At 46.0% G+C, this 14,586-nt stretch overlaps 1 protein-coding gene and 1 non-coding gene across 3 annotated transcripts; both read right to left on the bottom strand.

Annotated features, from left to right (window-relative positions):
• Nucleotides 1-8,408: 8,408 nt before the first annotated feature.
• TMEM107 (transmembrane protein 107) lies at nucleotides 8,409-13,589 on the bottom strand. 2 transcript variants are annotated; one of them, XM_059907687.1, is made up of 6 exons: nucleotides 13,354-13,589; nucleotides 12,572-12,855; nucleotides 12,338-12,405; nucleotides 12,135-12,235; nucleotides 11,289-11,385; nucleotides 8,409-11,062 (listed from the first exon to the last, which is right to left on the bottom strand). In XM_059907687.1, exons 2-6 carry the CDS (start codon nucleotides 12,656-12,658, stop codon nucleotides 10,993-10,995), a joined length of 423 nt encoding a protein of 140 aa, XP_059763670.1. In that variant the 5' UTR covers nucleotides 12,659-12,855; nucleotides 13,354-13,589; the 3' UTR covers nucleotides 8,409-10,992. The 2 variants fall into 2 exon arrangements, with proteins under 2 accessions (XP_059763670.1, XP_059763671.1); XM_059907688.1 differs by having other exon boundaries at nucleotides 13,168-13,589.
• LOC132356327 (U8 small nucleolar RNA) lies at nucleotides 10,113-10,249 on the bottom strand. Its single transcript, XR_009499843.1, has one exon. It is a non-coding gene; the product is annotated as a U8 small nucleolar RNA (small nucleolar RNA).
• Nucleotides 13,590-14,586: the final 997 nt, after the last annotated feature.

The raw sequence follows: 14,586 nt of genomic DNA on the forward strand, positions 1-14,586 counted from the left end.
TATACTACACATGTAGAGGCTACATATGTATGTGTTAAATGGCTTGATCTGGGACGCGGTAGGAGATAATCCACTACCCCTGCCGTCCCTGACTGGTCTCCATTTAGGTCCTCTAAACTGGCGCAGCAGCTGACACACCCACCCCACTCCTTCCCAGAAGGACTGGCCCCCTGACGCAGGGGAAGATGGGAACAGGTGAGCTGCCTGTCCGGTGGCATGGGTCAGGACCAGGCTCAAGAGTGAAGAAGGAGACCTAGTGGCCCGGGGGCAGGGGTGCTCACTGTGTCCCTGGAAGGGGGTCAGGGGAGGCTGGTGGCCTTGGACAAACAGGAGCTAGCTTCTTCCCTCCCCCACCCAGGCTTCCCAGCGCCTCCCCCATGCAGCACCCCACCCCCTCCCAGCAGAAGCCTGGGACTGGCTCTGTCACCAGAGGTGTCATTTCCCAGCTGTCCGGGGGAGGTGAGTGAACTGGGAGTGTCTGTTGGGTGTGGGGACCCAGCAGACCTAAGATAAGATGCGCTCAGCTCCCTTCCCCTCCCGGGAGCCGCCACTTCCCTGGTCCTTGGGCGCTGACACAGAACGTCTGGGTGGCTCAGCCTATGTAAAAAGGAAGAAAAGAGCAGCTTTCCTGATGGTCTCAGATGATGCTGTGGGAGACTAGCTCTTGCTTTTCGGCCCTGAGATTACTTTACTTTCTAGCCAGAGAACAAAGATGCCAAATTCCAGGCTTTTGAGTTCAAAAGCCTCAGGGTCTGGGTCTCAGACAGGTAAGGTTGGAAGGAGGTACAAACAGGCAGCGCTCCCCACCCACACCCTGCCCCGACACCCTACGCTAGCAGGGGAGAAGCTAGTGGAGGACCAGACACGATGATAGACACGGGTTTAAGAGTGATCCTCATTCCCCAACGGCCAAGTCCAGGGGACATGGAAGGGACGGAACCCCGAATACACTGGGGGAGCCAAGGCCATGCGGTGTGGCTTGGAAAGCTGGCACATTGCTATTGCTGTTGGATCCTGGGGGCAGCAGCAGAATAGAAATGAGAGCACATAGATCCATGGAGGCGGGGACCCAGGAGGGTTTATCCCCAAGAGAGGACGCTCACCGAGCAGCCCTCCCCACCCACCCCACCTATGCTGTGATGCTAGGGAACTCCCCACATTTACATCAGTGGTGGAGGCGGGAGAAGAGGTGGGGTGGGGAGACCAGGTGAGTTCACCTGGAAATGATTAAGAGAATGTTTTCTGCAAGCAGCTAGAATGGAGACCCAAAATAGAGGTAAATTGAACTAAAGAAAAATAAAGTAATATATTTGCATAACTGAGATCGTAGCTTCTACATTTACCTGCTTCTGGGGGTTGGTAGCCAAATTTCCAGGCTCCGCTCCCAACGCTCATTCGAAAGATGTGCGAGGGGGCCCAAGTTCACTTCTAACAAGCACCTCCAATGATTCTGACGTAGGCGGCATGGCAGAGACCTTCAATAAAGGCTTAATAAAGGTTTTCTTTTATTGCTTTTTCCTCTTCTAACAACTGACTTCAAAGTTGGGGTGGAAGGGAGCTGGGTCATTGCCCCACTGACTCATGAACTTGCTCCATCCACATGAGTCAAACTTGACCAAACTAGTAATTAATTTCAGAGACCTTGTGTGTCCCTCAATACAGCATGTACGGAAAAGGCCTTCTAATTAGGAGGAGAAGCATGCCCCTGGGAGGGCTGCACGGAATGGGGACCAAGGGGCTAGCCTCCCTCACAATCAGCTACTCAAACCCTGTGACCTCTGGCTCTACCCTCCAAACTGGAAGGCTCGGGGCTGCCTGCCAATCCCTGGGCTCCTGGAGGGAAGGGAAACTACCAGGTACCTACTGCATGTGAGGAGCTTTACAGGGATTGCCACCCACGTTCAGTGTCCTAATTACGCAAATAATATGAATGCATTCTCCTCAAAAAATATTAAAACACTAGACATAAAACTGAGGTTCCCTTGGACACCCCCCACTTCATCTTCTTGTTTTACTTTCTGGAAGTTTTCCTGTGTCCTCCTTTTGGGGGAAAAAAAGTTTTTTGTTATATTTATTTTTTTCTATTACTCTTTATCCTTAAATAAAGATGGATGTTGATTACCTTTTTAATTTCCAAAGTGCAATATCTTCTCGCATCTCTCTGCATCTATATTTTTAAAATGCAGTATTATATTGTAACCCAAGAAATAGGTAACAATCAAAATTCAAAAGGTACGAAAGAATGTACAGCAAGCCTTTGTCCTGAGCCACCCAAGACCCCTATTCAACACAGCTGCTGTTTCAGTCTTGTAAATCCTCCAGAATGGTTGGTGCAGAGACACAGACATAGATACATCTTTTCTCTTTAAAACTACAAATGCTAACAGACTATATGCATTGAGTTTCCCCTTCCTTTTTTTTTTAACTTTCCAATTATAGAGTTTTTTTCTTTTTTTCTTGTGCTTCTTAGTTTCTCTATTTCTTCCAGATTTCTTTGATAGGCTTTTTAATGTCTGGGAGGAATATATGGGAGGAGTCTCTCTCTTTTCATTTTGGAGGCTTTCCTTAAATGTCTGCTGGTCGTTGGCTCTCTGTTAATATTTAATAGGGAGCCAGCAAGAAGCAGAGTGGAAGCTGTGTGTGTGTGTGTGTGTGTGTGTGCGCGCGCGCGCGCGCGCGTGTGTAGGGGGAGGGCACTCATTGACTGTCGGCTTTGCTGTAGGACAGTGGAAGCCTTTTCACGCAGACTCCCAAATGTTGACAGGTGGCAGGCTTTCTCTGGGGTCGTTCAGTTTTTTGAGAGAAGAATATCCTCCATTCTCCATCCCTGTCCTGCATGGGTGTGGCTTGGGAGGGCGGATCTGGAGCAGGGTGGGAGTTCCTGTTTCTAGCTTCAAGCCTCACCTCTGCTGCGCCTGGGGTCCCCAAGTCCAAAGCCTCCCCAAAAATGAGCGTGCGGAGGGTCGGTGTGTGTGACTCAGATGTCAGAGGTGAGGGAGACCCAGGGGTCTCGACACCCTGAACACAGGCTCTCGGCCACCCTCTGTGTTCAGCCAGGCCCTGACCCGGAGTCTAGGGACCTCCAGGATCTTCGAGCATCATGTCCTGTTCATTCTGTCACCACCCTTAGGCCACTGTCCAGCCTCTAAAGCCTGTTGGAATCTTTTTATCCACTGCTGTCTTCTCTCCGGGTCTTTGTCCTTGTACATACATGCCTCTCTGACGCCTCTCCTGTTATCCAGTTCAGTTATGGAAGGGAGAGAAAGCAAATGCTCATGTTTACATGTCTTCCATGTTTAGCCAGAAGTCTCACCACAGTTTATTTAACTAGTCCCTCAAGGGCCAACTTTGGAATTTTTTTTCTGTTTTTTTTTGGCCGCTCCTCGCAGAATCTTAGTTCCCTGACCAGGGATGGAACCCGTGCCCCGTGCCTTGGGAGCGTGGAGTCTTAACCACTGGACCGCCAGGGAAGTCCAAGGACCAGCTTTCAGGTTGTTTCCAATTTTTCCGCTGTTACAACAGTGTTCTTAGGAACATTGTTGTAAATACCTCCCACCATCAGTCAGCCCTCAGGACAATCTTATGAAGTAGGTATCGGCTTGATTTTACATTTGGGGAAACCTAGGCTCAGAGAAATGCCTTGATGGGATCTTTTATTAAATTGGTTAGTCAATGTTTTCTTTCATATATAGAATATCTCTTCATTTTTCTTTTTTGTATGCAACATAATATAGTACATAAACTGGTATCTCTTTAATCTGTGTAGTTCTCCCTTCTCAGGTACCAAGCACAGTGCAGAAGCCAGGCAGGCAAATGAATAATGAATGATGGTGAACCATGCTGTGAGGAGTGTTTTAAAGGAGAGCCCAGCATAGCAGGCCTGGGAGGCCTCCTGATCCCGTACGCTCACTCTGCAACCTTCCATTCATTAGAAATTCACTGGGGGGCTTCCCTGGTGGCGCAGTGGTTGAGAGTCTGCCTGCCGATGCAGGGCACACGGGTTCGAGTCCTGGTCTGGGAAGATCCCACGTGCCGCGGAGCAACTAGGTCCGTGAGCCACAACTACTGAGCCTGCGCGTCTGGAGCCTGTGCTCCGCAACAAGAGAGGCCACGATAGTGAGAGGCCCGCGGACCGCGATGAAGAGTGGCCCCCGCTCGCCGCAAGTGGAGAAAGCCCTCGCACAGAAACGAAGACCCAACACAGCCATAAATAAATAAATAAAAATGAATGTCTGCTTAAAAAAAAAAAAAAAGAAAGACATTCACTGGGTTAACAAGCTCCTCTATCAAACACTTGCTGAACTGAGTCAACTGATCTGGCCTGACAGCCAGGAGTCTCAGGTTCTGGTCCCAGCTCTCCCTGTCTGCATGATGACCTCAAGCGAATAGCTTTCTGCTTGGGCCTCATCTTCCTCATTTGTTAAATGAGGGCTCTTTCACTCTACAATGCCGGGCACCGTGCTGGCACCAGGAGCTACAATAATATACAAGAAAAGAGATCATTAAACAGAGCATGGGGAAATTCCCTGGTGGTCCAGTGGTTAGGACTCTGCTCATTCACTGCTGAGGGCGCAGGTTCAATCCCTGGTCGGGGAACTAAGATCTCGCAAGCCATGCCGTGCGGCCAAAAAGAAGAAAAAAAACCACAACACGTCATGTTTGTCAATTACACCTCAATAAAGCTGGAGGGAAAAAAAAGCACCCACCATGATCTTTGATGGACGTTATGATCAAGACACTTGCCAACACAGCTCAGGCAGACTTAAACTAGAAAGGAGGCTCTGAGGGCTCACATGACTGGCGTTAGAATACTCCCTAACACCATACACAAAAATAAACTCAAAATGGATTCGAGACCTAAATGTAAGACCAGACACTATAAAACTCTTAGAGGAAAACATAGGAAGAACACTCTTTGACATAAATCACAGCAAGATCTTTTTTGATCCACCTCCTAGAGTAATGGAAATAAAAACAAAAATAAACAAATGGGACCTAATGAAACTTCAAAGCTTTTGCACAGCAAAGGAAACCATAAACAAGACGAAAAGACAACCCTCAGAATGGGAGAAAATATTTGCAAACGAATCAACGGACAAAGGATTAATCTCCAAAATATATAAACAGCTCATTCAGCTCAATATTAAAGAAAAAAACAACCCAATCCAAAAATGGGCAGAAGACCTAAATACACATTTCTCCAAAGAAGACATACAGATGGCCAAGAAGCACATGAAAAGATGCTCAACATCACTAATTATTAGAGAAATGCAAATCAAAACTACAATGAGGTATCACCTCACACCAGTTAGAATGGGCATCATCAGAAAACCTACAAACAACAAATGCTGGAGAGGGTGTGGAAAAAAGGGAACCCTCTTGCACTGTTGGTGGGAATGTAAATTGATACAGCCACTATGGAGAACAATATGGAGGTTCCTTAAAAAACTAAAAATAGAATTACCATATGATGCAGCAATCCCACTACTGGGCATATACCCAGAGAAAACCGTAATTCAAAAAGACACATGCACCCCAATGTTCATTGCAGCACTATTTACAATAGCCAGGTCATGGAAGCAACCTAAATGCCCATCGACAGACGAATGGATAAAGAAGATGTGGTACATATATACAATGGAATATTACTCAGCCATAAAAGGAACAAAACTGAGTCATTTGTTGAGACGTGGATGGATCTAGAGACTGTCATACAGAGTGAAGTAAGTCAGAAAGAGAAAAACAAATATCGTATATTAACGCATGTATGTGGAACCTAGAAAAATGATACAGATGAACCGGTTTGCAGGGCAGAAGTTGAGACACAGATATAGAGAACAAACGTATGGACACCAAAGGGGGAAAACCGCGGTGGGGTGGGGATGGTGGTGTGCTGAATTGGGCGATTGGGATTGACATGTATACACTGATGTGTATAAAACTGATGACTGATTAAAAAAAAAAAATGAATGTGGTTCAAAATTCCAAAAATTCAAAAGAGCATATGGAGAAAGTCTCTCACCCTTTTTTCCCAGCCCTCCAGCTTCCGCCTCTCAGCCACCAGTCCTCCCAGTAGTTTCCCTCCTTCCAGAGATGCTCTGTGCACATAGCTTTCCACCTTTCTTTACACAAAAGGAAGAACACTACATGAACTGTTCTGTAACTTGCTTTTGTCACTTAAGTATCTTGGAGACTGTTCCATAACCGTGTATAAGGTTTGCTTTTGTCCTGGCTGCAGTGTTACGTGGTAATGCAGTGTAACCAATCCCCGTTGGATTTGGTTCCAATCTTTTGCCAATACAAGCAAAGGTGCAAGGAATAATCTACACATCCCCATTCTACCCGTGTGCAAATCTGAAGGGCTAATTCCTAGATGTGAAAGTCCTAGGTCAAAGGGTATGGGTCTTTGTGATTGATTTTGATTTTGATGGAATATTGCCAAATTGCTCTCAGGTGGATGTGTTACCAATTTTTATTCCCACCAACAAACAGGTGAGGCTTGTTTACTCAAACCCAATACCCTCTTCAACTCTCTATGAAACTTCTTGGTCATTGAGAATGTAAGTTAGGCATGATTTGCATCTGTCTTATGCTGAATGAAGTCAGGCATCTCTTCATATATTTGAGAGTTCTTTGTATTTCCTTTTCTGTGAAATGTCTGTACAGTTTTTTTGTACATTTTTATTGGGTTGTCGGTATTTTTCTTATAGATTTGTAGGACATTTTTATGTATCAAAATTAGCTCTTTCTAATACGAGTTATGAATATTTTTCTTTAGATTTTCATTTATCTTTTAACTTACGCTTATTTTTTTTTACCACGCATACTTTTAACATTTTAAATACATATTTAAATATATCAGTCTTTTATGACTTCTGCATCTTGTTTTCATACTTATGTCTTCCCTACTCCAAACTATTTACTTCTGTGGTATTCTTACCAGAAATGCATAACCTCAATCTAATCACGAGGAAACACTGGACAAATCCAAATTGAGGGACATTCTGCAAAATAACTCACCAATACTCTACAGATGTGTCAAGATCATGAAAGGAAAAAAAAAAAAAGACAGGGACTGTCTCAGATTGGAAAAGCCTAAGGAGACATGACAACTAAATGCCATGTGAAATCCTGGATTAGATCCTGAATCAGAAAAAATGCATTAATGGGAAAACCGGAAAAATTCAAATAAGACTTGTAGATTAGTTAATAGTATTGTATCAACACTAATTTCCTGGTTTCCATAATTATACCATGGCTATGCAAGATGTGAATATCTGGAGAATAGCTGGGTGAAGGGTATACAGGACATTTGTACTGTTTTTGAAACTTTTCTGTGATCTAAAATTGTAAGGTATTGATCCATATTTTCCCCCCAATGGCTACTCAGTTGTTCTAAGAAACTTTACTGACTAATCCCTTTCCCCACTGATTTTTAATGTTTTTTACTTTTAAATTATAAAAAATACATAAAACTTACCATCTTAACCACTTTTAAGTGTACAATTCAGTAGTGCTAAGTACATTCATATTGTTGTACACCAATCTCCAGAACTCTTTTCATCTTGCAGAACTGAAACTCTCTACCCATTAAACAACTCCCCATTTTCCTCTTCCCCCGGCTCTTGGCAACCACCGTTCTACATTCCGTCTCTATGACTTTGAGCCTACTCTTGGTACCTCATATAAGTAGAATCGAGCAGTATTTGTTTTTTCATGACTGGCTGATGCTGATTAACAAGCCACTAATTTCACAATAAAATGAAAACCTATTTTTGAATGCTAATTGGCAAAGCCTCTGGTGTTGACTAAGAGATAGTTGAGGTGCTTGTAGTAAGTACTTCTGGAGTGGGGATGAAGGAATTGAGGCACAGAGAGGTTTAGTGACCTGTTGGTGATCACACAACCAAGGAGAGAGGGTGCACGTTAACCCCAGGATTGGCTCCACAGCTCCCTTCCGGTCTCTGCCCCAGGCTGGGGATCACAGAAGAGAGCCAAGGTATGGAAACCAGCAGCATCTGGGTGGTGTCTGAAGACAAGAGGTGGATGAAGTCACCCAAGGAGTAGTGACCACCGACACTTAAGAGGCAAGCAGAGGAGACAACCCGGTAATATGTCCCCAGTGACTGGCCAGCTGTGGGTTCTCAGTCAATATTCATTAGCTGAGCCTAAGAAGGAGCAGCCAGAACAGTGGGAGGTAAGCCAGGGGAACTAATTTTCAGAAACGAAGGGAGAACAAATTTCAAATGAGGGGAGTGGTCAACATATTGGAAAGAGATCAAACTCTAGTCTGAGAGGGAACCTCTGGATTTAGGAACAAGGAAATCATTGGTGATGAGAGGTTTCTTGGGGTTGCAGGAGCAAGAAAGGCTGGTAAATGTTTAACAACCCACTTTACAAAAAAAGTATTCATTTGTGTACGCACACAAGTTTATTATAAATTTTACTGATATAAAGGATATGTAACAGAATCTGCAAATCATAAAATGTACAGTATTCTTTATTGTAAATTCTACTCTGTATCCATGATTTCATAAATGGAGTTATGTCCTAAGTACAAGTGCAGTTCCAACGTGAACGTTGGTTGATGTTTTCATTTACATTTTTGAGTAAGACAAAAATGAAACACGATATGCTGAAACCTCACAGATTCCTCAAGGACTTGAGTGATTTCTTTGCTGAAACTGACACCAGTTTTCCAACCCTGGAATGTATCCTCAACTTTCTGTGCTATTCACAGTGTAACAGCCTACAGACATGACACTTCAAGATTTTTTTTTAATTAATTAATTTCTTTCTTTTTGGCTGCGTTGGGTCTTCGTTGCGGTGCGCGGGCTTCTCATTGTCGTGGCTTCATGGCTTCACTTGTTGCAGAGCATGGGCTCTAGGCGTGTAGGCTTCAGTAGTTTCCGGGCTCCAGAGCTGAGGCTCCGTAGTTGTAGCGCACGGGCCTAGATGCTCCGCGGCATGTGGGGTCCTCCTGGGCCAAGTCTCCAACCCGTGACCTTGCAAAGGTCCATCTTTCTTTCCTCGCAGACAATCTGCCCCCTTTCCTCTCTGCTCCAGCCACACTCCAGGACCTCACTCAAACAGCTCCAGAGAAGCAGCACTCCTACCACCTTGGGCAAATTAACCACTCCTTCGTAACACCTGTAAATAGCCTGTGCAGCTTTTATCACAAATTAGAATTAAACTACTCTGGGAGTTTCAGACACTTCTGTCTCTTTCCATGAGCCACAATATCGGTGATGGCCGAGGATCATGCTCATATCTACTCCCCTCAGTACCTACTACAGTATACAGTGTGCACTCAGTAAAAAAGCACTGTCAGAAAACAGAGAGAACTAGGAAAAAGATTGTCTACGTATAGGTATCACTTTCGGAACATCACCAGAAAGCACCTCCGTGCATGGCTTTGTGCTTGTTTAGAATGACCTGGACTCCACCCTTTAAAACTGAAATGTACAAAAAAAAAAGCCTTCCCAACATACAACAAACACTCTCTGGAAAAACGTAACCTCGGAAGCACTCATCCTGTGATAAAATAAAACCTTCGATTCCTGTGCTTTTTGCAATTCCAAATACTGCGCTTCCATATTTTCTTTTTAAACGTACTCTCGGTATAAGCTATCAAGCATAAACGCGGTCCTCTTTCCAAACTACTAACTGAAAACAGGAGCTTCGCCCAGTTTCTGCGTGGTAGGTCTAATACAAGAAGAGTATCAAGACAGCAAAACGAAAGCTCTGATACCAATGCTTTCAGTACAAGACAAAAAACAGACATACAAAGCCACTTTTCAGAAAAACCAAAAACACATGTAACACATCATTAAGACTTTAGAAAGTAACATTAACCAACATTCACTATCATAAAACTTAATATATATTTAAGAATTACCACCATACAACCACTACAGAAAAAAAATTTTTAAGCCTTTTCTGTTCAAAAGAAAACATTAACAAACCTTAAAAAAGTATTTTAATCACGACATAAACAAAGCTGCCGATCCTAAACTCTAACGTTATTTTTCCAGTAAGTTCACCACGGCACTACAAACAGTTAGTCTCTATCCATAGAAAACACACGCTAGAAATTACGATCGTCAGAAAGAATCAGAAAGGAGCAATCAGGATGTTGCAAGTCCCGATTACGCACAGCCATTAATCACGAAATCATGCGAGCTCCAATCATCATATTCCATTCTGTTCTCCGAAAGGAGAAACAGGTAAGGATTATCCTACCTGACGATACAGAATATCGTGGGGCATTCCGTACTCTGGTAAAAAGATTCCACTATGATCGAGGGTGAGAACCCAACACGTTAGCCCGAGCAACCTAAAGCTATCTAGGTTCTTCCATTTCTGTTGCTACATTTATTTGCAGATGTTATAAAATATATTTTTGCATTTAGCGTCAAAAAAACAAAGGCTAATTCCTCCCAGAATGCTCCACTCACTTACGAGCTGGCTGTCCCACCCGGCCGCCTCACTTTATTTACATATCCCTGCCCACTCCCTTCCGCCAGAAATCTACCGTAATAACCAAAATAAAAGCGACATATAGTATCTTAGAGTGAAAAGCTGTTCCGTTTCTATAGTAGATTGGCCACCCCAATTTTCTCCTGAAATTTTTATGTCTTGATCTTTCTTTTTTTTTTTTTTGGTCACTCTGCGCGGCATGCGGGATCTTAGTTCCCCGACCAGGGATCGAACCCGCGCTCCCTACAGTGGAAGCGCGGAGTCCTAACCACTGTACCGCCAGGGAATTCCTATAAGTCTTGATCTTACCCTAAAATATATTTTTTTACAAAGAACTGTAAACAAAACTCATAACTCCAGACTCGAGAGACAATTACCCTAACACTAACACTGACATCCTCCACCAAATGCAGTTTTAGGGGGAGAGTTGAAGCCTATGGTTTCCTTCTTCCAGGAACGGTGAGTGGTCCCTCGCTTCTCCAGCCTTCATCCCTACTTCCAGTCACGAAGGTATCAGAAAGGTTTCTTTTTCAGCCCAAAGACGCTGATGAATAATGCTATTTCGGTGATGGCTGGGATGGCACTACGGAAGGTAGGTGATGGGTTCAGGGTCCCTTCCAATAAAAATATCCAAACCCCCAAGCCAGCAATCCCACCCCCAAAGTGTAGGAGTGGGGGACCTCAAAAAGACCACGGGATGTTGAGTGGATCTGATATCTTATACATGGAGTAAAGGGCTGGGTAAGGGAAACCTTCAGATTTAAAGTAAACCGTCCTTCCCCGTCCTCAAACACTGGGTGCTACCATACCTGCAGAAGACAAAAATATACCAGTACGTGGTGCACTCCCAACGCTCAAATATGAAGAAGGATAGGGCCACAGATGCACTACAGTGAGCCCCAATGGCTTGGGAACGCATCAGAGTCAAGGAAAGCTTTTGGATCAATAGGTAGTGATGGGCCAGAAAAGGCCAGTGGTGGGACTGGCATCTGCATTCTGGTTCACCTCCTGGGGAGCAGGGCACCTCTTGCTCCCTTTACCACACTGCAAAGGCCAGAGCCAGCAGCCCTGACTTCTGAGTTTTAGGACTGCCACGTGAATGGAGGCCAGAACTGAGCCTGCACAGCTGGGACCCCAAGCTACCGCCACCCCATATCTATCAGGTGAAGTAGTAGGCTCCTCATCTACTCCAAGCACACAGGAATGCTCACAGTGACATTATACACCCCGCTAGAATCACTCTCCAGCACCCTGGTCCTCCCCGTCCACTATCCCAGTGTCAAGAGCCTTCCCTGATCCATCTTCCTCAGTCTCTTCTGCGTTCCCATAGTGCTTCATATCTTTACACATCCTATGGCACAGTGTTTATCACACTGAATTACAGATGTCTGTCTGTGTGTCTGCCTCTTCCTCAAGATAGAAAACTGTTTTACTCCCATTTTGAGATCTCCAGTGCCTGACGCATAGCAGGAGCTTAACAAATGATCAAAGATTGTATTAAATCTTCTACATTACCTAAGAAGATCTCTTAACTGGAGGGATTCTGTTTGCCTGCTAGGGCAATACCACTGTGCCAGAAAGGCCTAGTTAGGTGGCTGAAGGGCGTTAAGATGGAAATGGGCCGTACAGGAAAGGTGCACAAGTAAAAAGGATACAGATGAGGCTCTGGGTGCTGTTGAACATGGACACTCCTGAGAAGAAACCGGCCAGCTCCACTGCAAAGAGGGCCAGGGTGACAGAGAGCGCTGCCACCAGCCTGCAGAAAGGAAGGGAGTTGGCTTAGGCCTTCTGGACTTTTTCTAACACCCCTTCACTCCCACTACTGCTTAATTCTGACCACTCTGCCCCAAGTGCTCACTGCATGTCCTGCTTTTCATACTCCTCGGGGGTGAACTTGAGAGGCAGGCAGGCCTGGATGTTGCTGTCCTGGGGAGCAGGGCAGAAAGAAAGAGAAGTTGAAAGAGGGTCGAGCGGCGGATGGCGGGGGAATGGGAGGACCCCGCCGGGTAAGGCCCCGGGGGAAAGGTGCGGTGGGGCTGGGACCACCCCAAGGTGGGAAGGGGGGCGAGAGGAGGGGGGCCATGGGTCTTACCCGCGACCAAAATAAGGCGATGACGACCACCAAATGCGCCAGGAGCGTCAGAAAGCGAGAGGGCACGAGTCCCGAGATCCGACCCATGGCCCCCAGGGTAAGGGTTACCGCCTGGAGCAGAGGCCGTGGTCTCTGGGACTGGAAGCTCAGGGAAAGCGACTCCTCAAGTCTCCCAGGCTAGCCTACAAAAATTCGACGTACGCCGCCTTCCAGCTCGCGCTGGTGCCGCCCAGTTGCCTTGGTAACCTTGGTAACCGCATACGCGGGGGCTACGACGGGAATCTCTGAAAATATCGCGAGAGCGGTAAATTATCGCGCCGCCGAGAACCCCCAGAGGATCGCGGGTATGGGTCCTCTGTACCTCATCCCGGCCGGGTGCGGACAGCCAGCCGCCTCCCCGCGCGCAGCCGAGCTATCGGCACCTGAGAGTGTGCGGCAGTGGCGCGGTCCCGCACTGCCGACTCTGCCCGCGCAGCCCCGGCGAAAGGAAGCCCGCCCTGCCTAGCCCGGGATACCCCTTCCTCCCCAGATGCCCACGCCGGAAGCCGCCCGGCCCCCAGCCCCCGCTGCGCTGCCCAGGACGACCCTCCGGATACCACTGTCACCGCCACGCCGGCCTTAGGGCATCGCCATTCCTGAGGCCTGGACACTCTCTTTTCTTCCATCCTCCGCATCCGTTTCGCTACCACCTGCCCTGGGCCGAACTTGGAGAGGTGGATGCCCCTCATTGTCCGGCTGTCGTTCATCCTCCCAGAGACCCTGGTTGTCGGCGGACCTCATACCTGAACCTTCCTTGATTCTGGTTCCCCCCAACCAACTCCCCAGACAACTTGCTCAGATTTGTGAGGGATTTGCAGAGTGCAGAAAATGGCCCGCTCTCCTGAACTAGGGTGTGGATGAGAGGCGTGTTTAGGGAAGGGAGTGGACGAGAAAAGGGGGTGGAGCGGGGAGTGGAGGAAGAGAACGAAACCCTGCGTCCCTGGGAGGCAAGGATCGAGGGCGGAGATGCAGACTCTGCAACGATTTCCTTATCTCTTTGAGCTGTGGGCACGACTTAGCCCAACTACAGTCCAAGCATCTCTCACTATCGCGACCTCACTGACCTTTGGGCCTCAAAGGGGATCCCTGCAGAACGGAAAGTTCTCGCCCGCATTCATTGCTCACACACAGTCTAGTTACAACCTCGCAGGGGCCTCCCTACCCACTTACCAGATCATCTCTCTTCCTGCTGTCAAGAATAATAATGGATAAACGTCTATAGTAAGAATAGAAAAGAGTTTTATTTGAACCAAACTAAGGACTAGCCCGGAAGCCCACTTCCCAGATCACTCTGAGAAACTGCCCCAGGGAAGCATGGTTTCCAGTACAGTTTTATATCTGGTCAGAACAAAGAACATTAAACAAGTAAGGGTTACATTTCTTCATGGTTTAAAAAAAAAAAAAAAGAACAGACCATGAGTACCCAGCGAGTCAGTATGGTGTTGGCACCTGGGAAGGGAGTCTGATCATCAAAAGAGGACCAGCACTGGCATCCCAAGAGGGGCATTTAATCTTTATTCTTAACATGGATATTCTTTACTTCTGGTCAGTGTGCCCTTTTCTTTAATAATTAAAGCAGATGTACAATGTATGTTTGATAGGCCACAAACAGGCTGTTTTAGTTAGCATAAAATTCAAGTTAACTCATGTTTAAGCCAGAATGACTTCCCCATACCTCAATATGTGAACATTTCTTTTATCACTACTCTTCATCTCCGTGCTTCTAGGAGGGTCTAAACTACAAACACTAGAGGCATTTTTTATTTCTTCATTCATTCATTCATTCAACAGATATTCATTGACTAGCTATAAGTCCTAGGCACTGTGCTGGGCTCATGTTCTTGAGGAACAAGACGTAAGTGTCTACCTTCCTGGGGTCAGAGAGATCAATGACAAACAGGCAAACAAATAATATATCTGCATGATAATAGGTGCTGTAAATAAAAATTTTTAAGGGAAATATTAGAATAATGTGA

The sequence above is a fragment of the Balaenoptera ricei genome, chromosome 20, assembly GCF_028023285.1.
Source record: "Balaenoptera ricei isolate mBalRic1 chromosome 20, mBalRic1.hap2, whole genome shotgun sequence".
In the NCBI taxonomy this organism is placed as follows: Eukaryota; Metazoa; Chordata; class Mammalia; order Artiodactyla; family Balaenopteridae; genus Balaenoptera; species Balaenoptera ricei.